Raw genomic sequence first — 19,552 nt, forward strand, 5'->3', positions numbered from 1 at the left:
GCCACTCTACTCGCATCTCTGGAAGATCAAGCGTCGGCCATCCATGTTGCTCAAAACACTGCTGAAATGCCACTACTACTCCAGATGTAGCAAATGCAAGGAGTCTCCGCAAAGTGAGCTGTCCGACAGACGACTCTACTGTCGAGGCAACCAGTAGCTGAACCTCCTCCATCCTGGCTAAGAACTGCACCATGGCAGTAGGTCTCCCCTCTCCAATTCGTCCAACCTGATGCTGCTGCTGCAATGATACCGCCCCCTCCTCCACCAGCGGTGTCTTTCTATCGCCCTGCTTTCTAGTGCCACTGCCCAAGTCGATAACCCCTGGAGGTGAAGGAATACAAGGGTAGGAAGGTGTGGGTGGTGCCTGCCTGCATGAGGATGAAGGTAGAGCCGCATATCTGTCTAGCCATGAATCGACATCGTCCCCCGCCGGCCTATCCTCGACCGTCCTCTGGGCCTCCTCTATCCTAGGTTTCGTCAGGATGACGGGCATGCATACTGGTGCACTCGCTGGTGTCGTCATCTTGGCTGTGACTGGCGATGGCTGGACTGGTGGAGGCCGAGGATGCATCTGACCAAACCCAAGTATGGGGATGGTAGAGATGGTAGCCACTGTGACTCCAGATGATGCCAATGGTCCTCCCTCTCCTCCGACGGTCAGGAATGCTGGAGTAAATACCACTTGGCCTGTCCTGCCAGCTCCCCCTCCAGGCATTCCACGATGCCCCCTCGGTACACTTGCCAACGATACTGTCTGAGTGGTGGGGGTCTCCTACGGCGGTACTGGCTGCTCGGTCTATGAAAACCTGAAGGTGCTATCTTCCTCTGAATCATCTGACCCCTCACTTTCCTCCTCACTAGTGCCATGTCGTCCTGAATCCGTGTCACTGGCCGACACCACTACGTGAACCTGTCTCCTCCTCTTCCTGCTAGTCTGTCTCTCGGCAGTAGTCAAAATATCCAGCTCTGACCAATAAAATATAGCTGGCTTAAGGGAGTCGATGCTATCCCGCGGCTACCATCCTCTATGGTGTGGTGGCACCTGTACCTGCACGAAATCTAAAAATAATCCGATAGCGTGATGTGACATATAAAATACTTTATGTTTCAGCATCATACAATCGTGGGCTCTGTCTGACAGTAGATTGGCCCAATCATACACCGTGCCCTTTCTGAGTCCTGTCATCAATGCGATCATAGGTACTACCGCATCTGATGCTCTACTGGCGCCAGTCAGCCTACTCTGTACTACGTAAAGTAAACATTGCCAGATGCCAGATTTTAAAAATGTCTTCTTCAGACCTCTTCCCTTTGGATCCAAGATGCGACTCCATTCTTCTGTAGTCAAGTTGTCCCTACAAATTTCTTTTAATAGCTGGGTTCTTTCCTCGGACAACTTTGTTACCTTTTTGTCAATCTTTTTACCCTTGTCAGGAATGTCAAATACTCTCTCAAAATCATCAAAGTTAAATGAAACAATGATGTCAGTGTGCTGGAAATTGAATGACGATGTGCGAAGTTCAGGATCATATGTTTTAATCATTTGTCGTAGGCAGGGTTCGAATTCCTTAATATTAAAAATGGGCATCTGAATAGCATCATGGACACTAGCTTTTGCTAATTCAATTTTTACCTCAATATCTGACGGGCTCGTGGCATTTTCCCACCATTTCCTGCACACCGTTCCAGCCAAACCCTCGAATAGAATTGTATCTGCGGTGACCTGCGTAACTCTTCCCTTTCCTGCATCCTATGCAATTGCTTTGCCCTTGTCTTGGTCGCCCATTGCTATAGCAGGTTTCTTTCCGGCTTCCTTCTTGGTTTGCTCTTCTCTTTCTTGCAATTTCTTCCTCCAATCTAGCTTTTTCAATCCCCTAGGTTCAGTCGCCATTAATCAAAATAAAATAAAAATTCCTTGTCTAGGGTTCGATTTGTAACTATTTCGAGCCTTAACTGTCTTTCGTTTTGTACGGATTTGCCTTGCTAATGTGGTATGGCTGATTTGATTGTACGGCTATCACCTGACAATTTTCTAACTGGCAAGTAGCTGATTTGTCCATACGGACGTCATTATAACCCGACAATTTTCTAACTTGGCAATTTCCTGAGTATTCATGCCATATAAAACACTTAATGACAAAAATAAAAAAATAACTACTTTTTTCTGTACGTCCCTTTTTACTTTTTTTTTTCTTCTTTTTTTTTTAACTCAATTCCGTACGGCCTTTTCCGTACGACCATACGGATTTTTTTTTTAATTTTAAAAAATTCCATACCATACGGCCGTACGAGCCCACTGTACTGTTATTTTCGTACGATAGCATTTTTATATTTTTTTATTTTCCGTTTTTTTTCCTACAGCACCGTACGGGGTTGTACGGACCTACCGTACGGTCCTTTCCATACGACCGCACTTACCTGTCCGCCTAGGCGGACCTCATCTCTTGCCTCCGTTGGTGATAGATTTTCAACTTGGAGCCATTTACAGCATCAAGCACCTCCATCCCGTCCATTGTCCACAGCTTGATGGCTCCGTTCGCGCCAACTTCGCAAATCTTAAAGGGACCTAGCCATTTTACCCTGAACTTGCCCGGCTTAATTTCATTTCGACCATTAAACTTCAATACCAATTGCCCCGAGGTGAACGGCATCCTTCTTAAATGTTTGACGTGCCAGGCTTTCCGTCGTTGCTGAGTTGTCTCCGTCGGCCACTGTGCCATCGTCCGTCTTTCATCCAACTTATTCAGGGCGTATAGTCTCTCCCGGAGGCTTTCCATGTCGCCTAACCTGTTGTCAATGGCAATTCTGAGACTTGGCACCATGAATTCCACTGGCACCACAGCCTCCTGGCCATACATTAATTGGAATGATGTCTGCCTAGTGGTTACCATGTAAGTTGTTCGGTACGCCCAAAGTATCGACGGTAGACACTCCTCCCAATCTTCCTTCTCAACCCCGCAGGACTTATAAATTACTGACACCATGATTTTGTTGGTCGCCTCAGCCTGGCCGTTTGCCCGAGGATAGTACGGACTTGATAGAGAATGGAAAATTTTGAATTCGGTTGTCAACAACCGAATAATGTGCTTTACGAAGTGCCCTCCTCTATCACTTGTCAACTGTATAGGTATTTTGTACCGGGTGATAATCTGTTCATAAATGAATCTCGCCGTACTAACGGCGGAGTTGTCTGCCAAGGCCCTTGCTTCGACCCATTTGGTCAAGTATTCGGTCAAGTATTCGGTCGCCACAACAATGTATCTACATCGTCGAGCCCGGCTTGGTTTCAACGGACCAATGAAGTCTAACCCCCATCTTTCGAACAGTTCTTGAACATTCGACGGGTTGAGTGGCATAAAATCCCTCTTTAACGGTCGTCCAGCGCGTTGACATGTATCACAACTTGTCACCCATTCTCTAGCGTCATTATGCACTGTCGGCCACCATAAGCCTGCTAGTAAGACTTTCCTTGTCGTCGTGTCCAGTCCCATGTGTCCTCCTGCGACCCCTTCATGTGCTTCTCTCAGGACTCCTGGGATTTCCTCTTCCAAGACGCATCGTCGTAGGATCTGGTCAGGTCTCATCTTGTAGAGAAGGCCATTTATAAGTTGGAACATTCTGCTTCTTAGTACAAGTTTTCGTCTTAAGCCTGACGACATTTCCTTAGGAAATTTTGAAGTTGACAGGTATTCGCCCACACTCGTGTACCAGGCAGGAAGGACGGCAATGCGAAAGAGATGGGCGTCTGGAAAATCCTCGTTAACACCTTCAGTCGGCTCTCCAGACTTGATCCGTGATAGCTGGTCGGCGATGACATGGCTCTTGCCAGGTCTGACAATGATGTTGAATGTAAATTCTTGTAACAACAACAACCATCGGCTAATCCGCCCCTGGATGATTGGCTTGTTCACCAGGTACATCAACGCCTGGTGATCCACATAAAATGTGAATGGTGTCGCCAATAGGTAATGTCAGAATTTCTAGACAGAGTATACCATCTCGAGGGCTTCTCTCTCCGTCGTGCTGTAATTCTTCTCTGCTTTTGACAAGAGTAGGCTTGCAAAATACACTGGGTGGTCCAACCCATGGCTACCAACCTGCGCCAGTGTGGCCCCTATGGCAAAGTTGGATGCGTCGACATGTACATGGAACTCTTTGTCCCAGTCTGGATATGTCAGGATTGGCACACCTACCAACCGTGACTTTAACTCCTAGAAAGCCTCTTCTTGGGCCATCCCCCAGATGTACGACTCCCCCCTTCGTGTCAGCATATCAAGTGGGTATGATACTTGGGCAAAGTTCTTAATAAACCGCCTATAATACCCAATGTGTCCAAGAAATGACTTGACGCTAGTGACATCGTTGGGCGCCTCCATCTCCACAATAACCCATACCTTGTCAGGGTCAGTCTTCAGTCCGGCCTTGCAGACGATGTGCCCTAGTAACTTGCCTTGAGGCACCATAAATCTGCATTTCTTGGGATTTAGGGCGAGGCGGGCTCGTCGGCATCTTTCCATGCATTCGCCAAGTGCGACGAGATGTGCCTCTTCCATGCTGTAAATGGACCAGTCGTCCAAGAATGCTTTGAAGTTTCCTACGAACATTTTGTCGAAAATATGGAGGATTATCCGTTGGAAGGTAGCTGGCGCGTTGCACAACCCAAATGGCATCCGGTTGTATGCATAGACGCCATCTTCTACGACAAAAGTGGTCTTCAATTTGTCCTCCTCTGCAATGGAAATTTGATTATATCCCGAGAATCCATCCATAAATGAATAAATTTCATGGCCTGCTACTTCCTCGAGGATGGTGTCTGTGAATGGTATGGGAAATGGATCTTTAATTGTGACAGCATTCAAACACCTGAAGTCTACACAGATTCTTATCTGATCGGCCTCCTTTTTCAAGGATATCACAATGGGTGATACCCATTCGCTGGTCTGGACCTTGAAGATGATTCCTTCTTCGAGCATGTGGTCAATTTCGTCATTTACCCTAGCGGCATAATTTTTGTTCATCCTGTATGGCCGCTTCCGTACAGGCATGGCTTCGGGAACCAGAAGGATCCAGTGTACACAAAGTTCTTGTGGTACCCCTTTGAGGTCTTTATATGTCCAGGCGAACACATCCTTGTACTCTGTGAAAATTTTGAACGTCGTCGTCTTCAAGACCGGATTCCAGTCGTCACCGACCATAATATTTTTCTATTCTGAAGTTTCTCTAAGGTTTGTAATTTTAAGTGCGGATTCCTCGTACCTTATGGGCTTACTCTTGTCGAACTGGTGCACTGGTGCGTCATCCACAGGGGCATCCCCTTCCTTGTATTGTACGTACTCTGGCGGGAACTCGTTCTCGTCAAGTTCTTCTTCGATCTCCAGCACATTGCACCCGTACAATAATTCATAGTCTTCCATTTGCCAATGGAGGAGCCCTCTCAAAGAATCTGTCTCGTCCTCAGAACAGGCTTGAATTCCTAAGATGCCTTTGTCATCTGGTTCCCTGCCATCCTTCCCTTCGTCCATACTGTCGTCCCCGTCGGACTCTGACTCTGATGCCAACTCTTCACTAACCAGTTGGGTTTTGAGGTCAATGATATATCTTCTACCGGCCTTTTCCAAGGACAAGGTGTTCTTTTTCCAATTGTGGTTTGCTTTTGCCGCCACCAACCAGCCTCTGCCAAGGATGGCATCATATCCCTTCTTCTTCAATGGGATGACCACAAAGTTCAAGACGAACGGCTGTGTTCTGATCGTTAGTGGTTGCGCCATGAGTGTGCCAAGCGGCTTGATGCTGTGTTGGTCTGCTCCCAATAAATTAAAGGTGGACGGCCAGAGAGTAGGTTTGCCCAATTTTTTCCATGTTTCCTCTGGCAAGACATTTACTCCCGACCCGCTGTCGACAATGGTGTCGATCAAGATGGTGCCCAGTATACCCATTTCCACCACTACTGGGTATCTACCATTGTTGATCGTCAGGGCTAATGGGTCTGCCGCCGTCTCACCAAGGTTGTCCCTTCCATGTGTTGGTTGTCCGCAAGTGTGGCATACTTTCCAGGAGATCCTTCATTTTGACGGGTATCTCGACCTGTAGCAGTTGGTTTATAATATTTGTTTCTGCTTTAGAGTGAGAAGTACCTGCAAGCCCGTGGGTGTCCTTGTTCGTCGACATCTCCTTCTCCAGTTCCGCTCGTGCCTCCAGTGCCTTTCGTTTTTCCGTACGAGGATCTAGGTAAGTGGCCGCTTTCGTCTTGGATCTTGTTATGGCGAGCACATCCTCCGTTTCTACATTCAACAAATTCACTCCAGATTTCGAACAGTTGCCATCGTCATGGTCCCCCGGACCACACCACTTGCAAAGTTTTTGTGGCACTTCCTCCGCTGTACAGTCCCTGGCAAAATGCCCCCATTGGTTGCAAGCCCGACATTGTATCATCGGCCGCCCTTTAGCGTCGTATTGGATTCGGCTTCTATTATTAGTATTATTATTATTGCCTCTTCCTCCTCGCCTGTTGTTCCGATAGCCGCCAGACGACGCGTTGTTGATCGCAGGCTGGGACATGTCGGCTGGCGCAGACGGTTCCGTAAAGAGAACCTGTTGGTTATGGGTCCTCATATTGTACGGACACTCCTTGGTAAGGTGTCCGGCAATCTGACAAATATCACAAAATGCTTTCTTCAGACAAGACCCCTTGGTGTGTCCGTCGCTGCGGCAGTCCATGCACCATAAATCCCCTTCGTCGGCTTTGCTTGTGCTTCCTTTGGTCGCCTTCATCTATCTCATCATTCGCTCCATATCTTTCTGGAGAGCCCGTACCTTCTGATTAGACTCTTCATCACTGCTACTGCTTTTGTCAGAAGAGGAATCGTCGTCTGACGAGGATTTCTTTTTCTTTTTCTTGGACGTCTTCTACTCGCTTTCTAAATCCATTGCCCTATTATAGGCATCGATATATGAAGAGGGAGGTACGATCTTCATTTTCCGTCTAAGAGACATCTTCAGACCTTCCACGAACCACCGTTTTTTCAGTCCGTCTGCGGGCTGGTTCTCCATTTTTCCTAGCAGCTCTTTGAGCCGTCGGCTGTAGGTTCGAACCATCTCGTTCTTCCTCTGTTTCGTGCCGTAAATTTCGGCTACAATCTCATTATCGTCTCTTAGGAGACGAAACTCCGCTTGAAATTCCTTCTTCAAGTCAGGCCATGTGCTAATTGTAGCCTTCTCCCTATCGGAGAACCAGTCGATGGCCACGCCCCTTAGCGTTGCAGGAAACTGTGTTACCCACTCGTCCTAATCAGTAACACCATTCGCTCCCCAAATTGTTTCACAAGTGCGACAGTGGCGGACAGGGTCTTCTTTCCTGTCCCCATGGAACTTTGGAAGTTTTTGTTTTTGCGCCATGCCTTGTCTTTTTACTACTGGTGGCTGCTGTCCTACTCCGGATGGATTAGATCCTATAAGAGGTGCTTGACCGCCGTGCCCCGGTGTCCCTCCGACACTCTTGGCAGCCCTGGTGTCTTCTCCCTCCCTTACCTCCTCCCCACTCCGTGAGTTTTCCTAGCCTCTGGTGTGCGTGACAAGTCCCTCAAGTCCCTCAAGTCCCTCAACTGAGTTTTAGTACACTCTATCCTGTGGCGGGTTTCCGCAAGTAACTCCTCCCGACTCCGTGGGTGGCCGTCAGCCTCACCGTCCCCTTCGGAGCGTTCCTCCTCCCTTCGCTTATACCTCCGTCACCTTTCCGCTTGTTGTTCAAGGATCAAGGCACGTTGGGCTACTGCACATTCATCTATATACTCTTGCTTATTTTTGTCTTTATTCAATGTATTGGGCATTAATTCCCGTACGGCTTTATAAATAACGACATATAAAAGTAGAACACTTTTATTCATTCATCCTGTGGGATACAAGTCTATGTCAACAATATGACATAATCATTACAATGAGTGTTCTTTATTCTGCCCCGTACAGCTCAAGGTTCAAGTGTCCCGTCGCATGCCATCCTGTTGCGCTTCCCAACGACGGTTGTTTTCTTCATACTGTAGGAGAATCTGTTGGCGTCGTTCTTCGCAAGCAATTTCCTCCAGGCAAGCCCGCTGTGCAAGTGAAGCCTGTGCGAGCAATTGGGGGAGGTGGTTCATCAACTAATTCACCGCAGGGCTAACTTCCAGTGCGGTCCACACGGCACTTGTTGGAACTTCCGCCTCCGTGGCCTCTCTTCGGACGTAGGTTTCGAGGGCCACCTGAAGCAAGATTGAAAATTCCCTTGTTGTAGTATCTTCGTCCGCCTCAGGGTTAATCTCGCTCGCGAGTAGGCCCATCGTGTCCGTACGCCATCCGCTCCTTTTCTCGAGTCTATCTAGGCAACGGTGCCAAATGTTTTGCCAATAAAGTGTAATTCAATGCATTGCAGAAATAATAGACATGACAAAATATAAAGAAACTCAGATCTTCATTGATTCATAATAATGTCAGTACAATGACGATGACCATTCTAACCCTGTCTCCATGACCAAGGACTCGCCAATATATAAAGGTGACCGATCAGTTACCCAGTGTCAACTGTCGACAACCGACGGGTTAACTGCCGTCATTAACTCTAATTACATTAAATGTCTTATTGCTTAATTACCCGACAACACATGGCACATGGGAATGAAGCTCGACTTAGAAAATCAACATCGTTCAACAAGGAGTCGCACCAAGATAGATAGAGCACATGCCATTGGAAAACTCCGGTCACAAAAGAAACCTTTATCATGCTCCATGCCGCAGCAAAATAGCATGCCATGATGGTTCTTCAAAACATATGACCAAAAGAAAAAACATATTTCCAGGTGACTATAGAAATGATGCTCACAGAGTTTCCCCAATTACAAAGATGGCCACACACTAACTACTCACAACAACCATAGTCCACGAAAAGAATGAATAAGCTCCCACACGATGTGTCAGGATGGCTCTTCAAGTCCAATATCAACACAATAAAGAAAACTCAATTCCATAGAACAAGGATTTGAGGTGCTTCTGATCAAGGACTAACGCCTTGTCATAGTCTTGTACAGCATCCACGTACTCCTTCAACCTCAACTTTGCCTCTGCTCTATTAGAATAAGAATACACAAGAGCCTCCTTCACTTTCTCCTGAATGTTGGAAGCAGCCAGCACTTGGGGCTCAAACTTGTTGCGCGAGAGAGCCAAGTCTATGCATCTGGAATAATAGTCAATAGCCTTGTTCCAATCCTCATCCCAGAAGCACTTGTTGTGCAATTCAAGCAAACTCTTAGCCAATGAAGTTTCTTCATTTCCTGGAAAGGAAGCTAAAATCTTGACGTTTTGAGGATTATCAACGCGCAGCATGAGCACACCATCCTGGGTGCCTTGCTTGAAGTATGGCTGTTTGATTGCAATCTTTGAGCCTTTGGGATAAAGACTGCTCGGAATTTATTTCTCATTAATTCTTTCTTTATAAAATCTTTGTCTTGCTGCCTCAGAGATTATAAGTTACTTGCTGCATATTGTCATCAGATAAATCACCACTTCTATATTTATTAAATTGTTTCCTTGATAATATCTTTATCATAATCGAACTAATTTTGATCTTTGTTTTTTTTTTGCTGTGTGCTCGATATAAATACATCTTGTTAAATTGTCTTCTCATAAGCACTCCCTTTACTTCTTTTATGAAATCCTCATAGTCGGCTACCATTTTAATTTATTCTTCCATAGTCTTAATTAAATCGCTGCTCTTTAATAAGTCCACCATATTATATGATTAAGTCGCTATCCAATCAAATGAGTCGGCTAGATTCATATTTTCAAGGTATGTGAATATGCCCAACATGTTAAGATTGCAAGATTATTTATTTCTTCATATATCGTTGCATATTTAATTATCATGAAGTCGCCATTCTAGAGGAAGTCACTAGAGCATGTAATTAAATTCTTTCATAATGAGAACATTATTATCACTCGCTTTGTTCCAGCATGATCGATACTTTCTCATGAAACAATTATCACTTTGACCATTAGTGATAATCGCTGCTTTTTTTGAATCAATGTTTGACATGAGCATAAACTCATTCGCTACTTTTCTGATTCTTGATCACTCCATAATACATAGTAATTGCATCCTGCCGGTAGATGAAATCGCTGCGTTCAAACTCTAATTTGTTGATGATGAAATCACTGCCTTCGTATTAGTCGCTGCTTTAACACATCACTGACTTAGAATTTTTTTTTTGCTCAATAATCGCTGCTCTCTTTGTATCAATCATTGAATGGATTGTTAAATGAATACACTAAACACGCGTCCTTCCAACATAATTTTATTATGGAATTGACCAAGGAAATAAATCGAATAGCTTTGGTAAAAGTCTTTCTTTAATATGCTGCATCTATAGGCTGGAATTGCTGTATGTTCAAAATGGTCGCTTGCCTTAGCTTTTCTCAAAATAGTAATCAATCGCATCACTATTTTGTTTTCTTGTTATTTGTTGCTGACTTGTATTTTGACAAGCTATCCAATTGCTTGTATTGTTCTTAAATCGGCTATCATAAAAAACACTTAGTATATTTCTTCTTTTGCAGTCGGCTGGCGTGTAAACATATAAACTGGTTGTTCAAGTCTTAATAAAGTCATTCAAAGTCTTCTAAGATCGACCATCCTCTAAGAGAGCCTTTGAGTCTCCAGTAATGCAACTTCTCTAATGTAAGGGTGAAAGATTTCAACTAAGCATCTCGTGGAATGAATACGAACCTTCAGCTGCAACAAAAGATGAGTTCATTGAGGTTTAAGTCGAACACAAAGCAAATTGCCTTTCTTTAACGATCGATCCCTGTTCTCTTCCATTAGATGTTGCTACTATATCAGGGCCTTTTCCCGGGTTTCGTACCCGCTCTGATACCATGTTGAATTGAGGTATACAAATTCTTTGTATATTATTTCTGTCATCAATTGCTTTAGAGAGGAAGATTTATTCTTCCTTTATACCTATCGGTGGTGCCCCTTCACCAAGGTCACCACTCTTCCAAGTTAGTCTCCAATAATTATATTATTAATAACAATATAATAATTATTATATTATTATATGATATAATAATTATACAATATATTTATAATATTTTATATTATCTTCAACATGAACTTTCAAAACAAGAACAATGGTAAAGTTTTAAATTAACTTTAAAGTTTAAATACACAAATGACAAATGTCATTGTGTCAAAAAGTCAAAGGGTTTATAGTTCACACTACATATTTGATATTAGATTACATATTGAAATTGAGAAATCTTGATAGCTTGATATCATCTACACTTCTATGTCATGATCATCCATATCAAGGTCCTCAACTATGATGCTCTTCAAATACTCGTCACTCTCAAACTTAGGATCCTCTATTGGTAGTTGAACTAGGGGTGAATCACTAAGGCCATCTACTTCAACAACTTCATCCACCATGGCTGCAACTCCTGCATCAAGTGAAATTTAGTCCCATTTTGCTGAAGGACCCTCGTTGTACCCAAAATCTACACGAGAGAAAACAAAGTGAGCTATGAATGTACATGAAGTTCTCTACTTTCTTTGACTATATTAAGTTCATCTTTAGTGAATGATTAAAACCATAAGTACTCCAATTTCTCTCACAATATGAGGAGTTGACCAATTGCAATTTAGGGGTTCCACCAACATTGTATAGGGTCTTTCTTTGTTTGCATATCATATAAAGTTTCCACAAAAGAAAAATCACCATGCCCATGTGAAAATTTATTCCACTAACTCCTCATAATTGAAGCATCCTCACCTTAGCCATAAATCTTTTTTATTGCAGCCCAAGATCCCTTCATTACCTCTATATCCTCATATGGAGCCCTCTTATTGGTCACTTGTATATCATACCATTTAGGATTTAAGGCATAGGCAGCACAATGAAGGGGTGTGTTAAGTTTGTTTCATCTTCCATGCACCCTTTCTTCTATCAAAGGATATAGAGAAAGATATTTTGCATCTACTATTTCCTTGACTCTTTGACGCATGAAATCTATTTCTTCATAAATTTATCCCAAATATGGCTTTGCCTGAATTTGCAAATTGATCACCTCACATATGGGCTTAATAAAGTCCACAACAAATTTAATATCAGCCCAAAAATGGTCATCAAGCACCATACCTCTCACCTCAACTGCAGTGTTTGATGTAGATTGTCTCTAAGCTGCGCATGCATCACTAACTATTGTGGAACACATAGCTCCTTTGACTTCACAAAAACAATCAAAAAGAATAAAATACGAAGCAAACCATGTATCAGCAGGTTTGAGAAATTCCACCATGTTAAATTTTCGATAAATGGCTAGTGTGTGGTAATGGTTACATATGAACATCTGTATTTTTCTGCCCTTTTCTATGAGATCTGAAATCCACTAGAACTTGTCAATATCTTTGAATGCATTACTCAACAAAGGCACACAACATGGTGTCCAAAATGTATCCTTGTACTTTTTTTGCACCAACATGTATGATGCTTTACAAACAATGGGCAACATCTGCAACAACATGGACTACATGTAATGCCCCCTCCTCAATGTCATCATATAGCTGGTTATAAAGAAACTCTGCATTTTTTTCCTTGCCTTGAACAATCTATTGCCTTCAAAAGATTAGGCCCATTGCTACATGTTACCATGATATTAAGTAGTGGACGATTTCTAGCATCTATCCACCCATCCATCACAATACTACATCCTTCTATAGACCACACTCTTTTCATTGGTGCAATTCATTTGCTCTAATTGAACTTTTTCTTTATAAATTAAAGTAGTGTGAATTTTTTCATACGCAGCTGGTTCATTATTAATAGCTTGGACCATCTCTCCATAGAAAGGTGAGTGAGCAGCATTAAATAGCATTCCATATGCATAAAAGAAGAGTGCAATCACTGCATCAACTTTCTCAACATTACACATAAAATAATCTTCCAATGGGATTTGAGCTGTCAATGGGGTTTGCAGTTTATGAGTCATTATGTGAGTCGACTGGTCTCTACCTATTAGCCATGGCTAGCAGATTGACTTTTCCTCCAACAAGAAGGGAACTAAATTCTTCTAACTGCCCTGCATCTGCTCCTACTTTCCCTTCCAGGGCATGGTTTTCTTCTAGCTTCCCGGCACGTTAACTTTAAACTGTTTAAGTTTTAGGTTATTTTGTTTTATTTGTGGGAGATGGTGCCTTTTACATGGGAGACAACAGGAGTCTTCAGGAGACCATGGCTGAAAGTCTCCTACATGACATTACAGATGCATTTCTAGTAGCAGAGACACGTCCCGATTGCTGAGATGTATCCCCAGGATCAGAGACGAGTCTCCTAGTAACATTGAAAAAAAGTCATTTGACATTTATTTATATTTTTAAAATAATGTATGTGCCATAAAGGTCCCTGTGGCGCTGCCCATCAAACCTGCTAGGGCACTAATTAATTTAATTGTTTTGGACTGCATCAGATTAAATCCCAAATAATCGAATTCCATTCATGCTTTTCATTTGTTGATATAATCTTCACTCCGAGTAATACTACTCTGGTTACAATCAAATGAACTAGAAAGTAAATATAATGATCTTGGTGAATATGTTTGGATTCCTGACACATATGCATTGGCACTGCAATGTGTTATGGACCTCTTAGTCAGGTTCTATTCTTGAGTGAGTCCCTTACTTGGGAACATATTGAAGATCCAGACTGATATTAATATAATGACCAATTCAAATTTTGGTCGGCATTAATGTATCTAATTTTATTTTGTTTGATGAATAACATTGGAGCCTGGTAGTTTTTCTGCAGATGATGAATGTCAAGAGGTTTTATTGTCTTTGAAAACAGCAACTATAGAAACAGTACCCGAATTCGCTCAGATTTTTTATAGCGTGGCTAACATTGGACAGTGCAGAAGAGATCCCAAAGTCTACTAGTGGAGTCTTGGTCAATTATACAACTTCCGTTCACGATATAGGCGAATACATTTTCAGAGTTAGTGTCTCTCACGAAAAACAGGATATAAAATTAAAATTTTGTTTAAATTTTCAGTTGATTTTCCTCATATTGTTTTCATAAATGATAATTGCAAATTCTCTTTTACTATTTTTTGCATTCCCGGTGCATTAAAGAAAAGCCAGAACCAAAACATTTTTAAAAAGATCATAAGGATTTACAGATAATACCATTAGAGATGCTTTCAGAGGGTTAACATGTTGCCGAATCCGAACACCTCCAAACTGTAAAAGAAAACCAGATATTCAACAATTCAGTAAAATTAATGCCAGCATAATATACCAAAATGCAATCAAACGAGAAACCTAATTAATAACAAGCTCCCTTCAGAAAAATTTGCAGAATGGATACCAGCCCAGACTTGTAAAATACCTTCAAACGCCAATAAATCATATTATGTTCGAGAAAAAATTCAAAAACGCCGTTAAGATCCTCATTAATTGAAGAAATGTGAAAAAATATTTTTATAGAAAAGCAAAAGGCTATATAAAACATTTGTGGGTTTTACAAAAATATGACAATGACCTTGGGCCTTGATCGATCAGCAATACGTAGAAATTTATAAGAGGAAGCTTACCTTCTCTCCTATATTTTGGTTAAGGTTGAGTTCTGCGTATTCTATCTCCACCAGCTCGTGGCTCTCTTTTATCGCAGCCTTGTTTGCTCTTTCTGTACATAAAACTCTAGTATGTTTCCATTGGGCAATGGAAAATCTTGCAACAAGGAAGGATTTGCTGAGATGTGGGGTAGGAATAGCAGTGGGATAGAAACAAGTTGAAATTGCAACACATCTGGTTCCTGCCATCTTATCGACAGCACACTAGTCTTTGTGGTGTTTTGCCAAAGGAAGTTCACTCATCCCTGTGTTCAGTTTTGAGACATTTAGCTATATTTCTATTTATTTCGAAATAGCTTTTTTAGTTTATTTTGGTTAGTTAAATAGTTATTTTTTCATAAATATTCAATTTTTTTTGTTCATTTGGAATTTGAAATTTTTTGAAATTTAAATTTTGAACATGTAAAATAATGATATGAATAGTATTAATAACAATTTGTGCTAGTTTTATGTCTCCTTTTTATTTAGTATTTATGTGTATTTTATTACTATGTAGTAGGTGTGGCTCCCTTGATTACTTTTATCAATCAAAAAAATAAAAAAGGATAATGCTACTGAAAATTGGAAGGAAAAATGGAGGCAAATGTTAAAAAGGAAGGAAAGAAATTTGTGAAACCACATGGCATTTTTGTCAATATAGAGTTATTTCTAACCCTTCATTTTTTCATAGTCTATTTTCGATTTGTAAATAGCTTCAAATTTCCTTTTCTCATAATTAAAAGTTTACGTGGGAATAGTCCATCTACTCAAATTTGAAAAAAAAAACACTTAAGCAGTTGCGTTGGGACATGAGATTATGACATGAAAAAAAAATTGTTTTGTTTTGTTTATGTGCATTAGAAAGTTCTATAGTATCGGTTTAAATTTTATTTTGGACATGAGATTATGATTTGAAAAAAATAAATATATAGTTTTGTCTTTTTTGTGTATTAGAAGGTTCTATAATATTGGTTTCAGTTTTATTTTTTATAGATTAGTGATTTTTTAGTCAATGTGATGATTATTGAATTATCTGATGTTGGGAAACTAATGTAATTATTTCACAATTGCTAATTTCAAGGAATTTGTAGTTTTGCATTGTCTCTTAAAAGAGACGCCAATTTTGTTATGTCAATAAAACTAAGTAATTTCTAGACTATAAATGGAGAGGATCTTTTTCACACATGTTCATTAATAACATATTTAAATCTTAGTTTAAGAAAACAAACTAAAATTGCATAACCAATAAACGAAACAAGAAAACAACATGAATATAGAGTAAACAATGTGAAAGGAGTCCAAAACAAATACCCTGGAGAAACCCTTGGTGGATTTTAACTCCATTTGCAATGTGTGCAAGTTCACACTTACATACTTTAAAAAGGGTTTACATGATTTAGAAGCCATAAAGGATTGTATACATGGATAATGCACTATTGCCCTACTTCTAACAAGCCCTCTAAATGGTCTTGGAACTATTCCCCTACCTTTGCTAATGTGATAGTAATCAACATAGAGAATTTGTAGGATGGAAACTCTATATATAGCCCCTTATAATACACTACAATCAACTTAAATTAATTTTCTCATGTTTGCACATTGGATATATACACATTTATGTGCTTAAGACTAAAAATTTGTACCAAAAAAGAGGAAATTTTGAGAATTCGAACGTGCAAGACACAATTTATCATAACAAATTTTTTGATTCCAATAGAGAGGTATTTTTGCATTTTTCCTAGCCTTGGTAAATTCCTTATAGTAAATGACAAAATTACTATAATATTTATGTTTTTGTGGCTCGATGTAGCTCGTGATTTCAATAAAAAGGAAAAAATAGTCAATTTTTAACGTTTTCTAACACATAAAAACCTACACATATGTGTCTTGTAACACCTTAAAAAATCCCCAACATCCATGAAGTTGTCAACTATCCCAAAATATGTAAGTACAAAAGTTAGCTCCTATACAAATCGCACATCCCTTATATGGAGGCTTTTGGGCCCCAAAATATCAAGAAATCAGTAGATGGTGGAGGAACAACCCTTCAACTAATGATATGCATTTCATCTCTACTTCCACCATAACAATAAATTTGACAAATCTATGTGCATATCTTCCTCCAAGTATCTCAATGACAATAAAAAAATTCTTTAACAAGAAGAAACTATTTTGAAATTAATTCCCTCCAAAGGTGTAATTTATGTGTTACCACTAGTATTCTCACGAAACCCTAAGATCTTATAGTACTACTTGTTTCCATGAAAAGCATGCAACATGAAATATTTGTCACTTTCAATGACCTAGTATTTGTTCCCTCTTCTATAGAAAATTAGATTTTCGTCATACAGGAGGTGCCAAGTACAACACCATAAATGTACATGTGAAAATTTGCCAAGATCTAGAGGCAATGGAAAGCACAAATAAGAGAGAACAAAATAGATGATAGGAATAAATTGTATTCTACCAAGATGCAAAATATGATCAACTGGATCATTACAAGATGTTCAATTATTGCTTGTACATACAATGTAGATGAGCCTGCTTATATAGACAAGGGTAGGGATATGTGAGCACACAAACATGACATGTGGCTCAATAAGAAACAAGGGTAGGTAGGAAATAGGTGTGGTAGGTAGGAGAAACAATATAATATTCCACATGAGGTGGATCACCCACCGAAGGTGGAATTATCACACCACAATAAGTGGATATGATAGAGTAGTAACAAGATCAACACCATAAAAGGTGGAAAATCTCCTACACACACTATCCCAATGTGGCACAAACACCCAAGTGTCTCATACCCAAACTACTATTAAATGCATGTACCTAAGTAAACTTAAGTAAAGTGTAATAATATCCATGATGAATAATTATTTACACCAACAATACATAAGAGCATTATCTACTAAAAAATCATCAATATACTTAGAATCAATAACAAACTTCAATTTATGTTTCTATTTTACTAGCATTTATGCACCTTCTTTCACTCAACCCAATCTTAGTTTGATAAAAATGAATCAAACAACTCACCAAACGTAATACCACTTACAATAATCTTGATGTTGAATGATGCTTCTTTTCCAAATTAGCCAAATTTCTTAGTAGTCCATGAAGCTCAAAATTGCTTCTAAATTGTACTTAATTTTCTCATATATTTTAGCCACTACATTATCTTCATGCCTGGAGAGAAAAATGTTTTTCTTGTATCCTTTTTAACTTGCACGTGAATGTTCTTTTCAAGATACAACTTCCAACAAGAGGATTCTTCTTGGTCACCTTACCACAATAGTCACAACAAACTACAAATTTATTCTTAGTACTTGTGAAATTTACCTTCTTTTCCTAGGTTTTTGGTCCCTTGACCTTATGAGAGGATAGAGAACTATCTAACTCAAGTTAGTGAGTATGACCACACATTTCATCTATGCTTAATTCGGAAAGCATATCAAGTCTAAAAGATGAATATGAATACTTATATATTTCATTAAATTTCTTTATATTGTACCTTTTCCATTTATATGTCTCTTCTACAAAATTGACTACTACAATCTTGTGTATTATGACATTCTTTTTGTTTTAAGAACTATCAATCCATAGATTTTTTCTCTTTATAGGGAAAGAATGAAATTGCTTATTCTTAATCAATTCTTTAAACTATTCCCAGGGAAGTTTATTTTGTTAATGTCACAAAGTACAGGATATTCCCAAACCAAATAAAAGCATGCTTTCTTATTCCTAACCTAGTAAAAGACATATTTTGTTTTAAGGTGATAAAGTTTGTGTGCACTCACTTCCCCTTTAAATTGTGGGATCTATATCTTAGCCCCCTATTTGCACAAAGGCTTATTTGGAAGACACATTATGTAATTTGAATGCATTCCTTAATTAGAAATATGTATGCTCTTTCCTCTATCCAAGCTCTCCATAAGTGCTTCAGTCAATCTCTTCATGGCCTCCATGGATCGAGATATGTTTGCAATGCTATTCTCCACCTTGAGGAGTATTACTTCAACATAAAACTATTACGTTGTCATAATTCTGAATTCACTTCTCTACCTACAAGATTTGACATATCTTTGTAAAGGTAATATATATTTTTTATTTGGCCATGCTGTGGATATGAAGTTGTAAAATAGAAAACAAAAAATTACATGTTGAGAAGAACAAATATGCTATGATATAGCTTCATCTATAATCAACGAGGCTATTCCTCAAACTTGTTTTCCAAATATAAAATTAAATTCTTATTTTATGAGAGAAAGATAAATTTTCCTAAACAATTAATGAAACAAGGAAATGGGGATATAAAGAAAGAACTAACATTAGGAAAGAAGATAAAAAATACACTAGAGAAACCCCTGATGTGAAAAAAGTCTAGTTAGAATGTGAGCAAATTTGTAAATTTGTGTACTCCAAAAAGTGTTTAAAAGGGGTAAAACCCACAAAGGATCATCACAAAACTTTAATACATTTCTTCCTACCTCCAACAACCCTTAATATTATCTTAAAATGTTTCCCATGCACCTATTGATGTTACAAACACATCAATTCAAAGAATTCATTTTGGAAACTCCATCTATACCCCCCTATAATGAACTACGATGACTAAGATTGATTATCATGCTTCCATATATTGGATATATAACATTATATTTCTTTAGGGAGCTAAAAATACTAAGAAAAAATTCAAAAATGGAGGGAAATGGATAATTAATATGTCAAGTTGAATGCACACAACCAGACATGATAAATTCATGTGGTAGATGACAAATTTATCATAATGTTTATGCTTTTGTCATTGGTTGTAACTAAACTTTTTTCCAAAATGGAAAAAATACTCAATTTTTAGAGTTATCTTCCATACTAAAGCTTGTATATAGATGTCCATACCACCTTAAAAATTCTCCATTATCCA

General features: G+C 39.7%; 1 protein-coding gene across 12 annotated transcripts in view; it reads right to left on the minus strand.

Annotated features, from left to right (window-relative positions):
* LOC131051075 (uncharacterized) overlaps positions 1–14,916 on the minus strand; it is a 190,223-nt gene extending 175,307 nt beyond the window's left edge. For 4 of the 12 annotated variants that reach the window (XM_057985503.2, XM_057985495.2, XM_057985482.2 and 1 more), the window contains exons 1-2: positions 14,611–14,915; positions 14,204–14,257 (exon numbers count right to left, since the gene is read on the minus strand). In XM_057985503.2, the coding sequence (XP_057841486.2) occupies positions 14,204–14,257; positions 14,611–14,838 (282 nt within the window). In that variant the 5' untranslated portion in view covers positions 14,839–14,915. Of the gene's footprint in view, positions 1–14,203; positions 14,258–14,610 lie in introns of those variants that run through there. The other 8 variants (XM_057985464.2, XM_057985471.2, XM_057985456.2 and 5 more) reach the window with 4 other exon arrangements.
* Between the last annotated feature and the right edge of the window lie 4,636 nt (positions 14,917–19,552).

Source organism: Cryptomeria japonica, chromosome 2 (genome assembly GCF_030272615.1).
Source record: "Cryptomeria japonica chromosome 2, Sugi_1.0, whole genome shotgun sequence".
Lineage (NCBI taxonomy): Eukaryota > Viridiplantae > Streptophyta > Pinopsida > Cupressales > Cupressaceae > Cryptomeria > Cryptomeria japonica.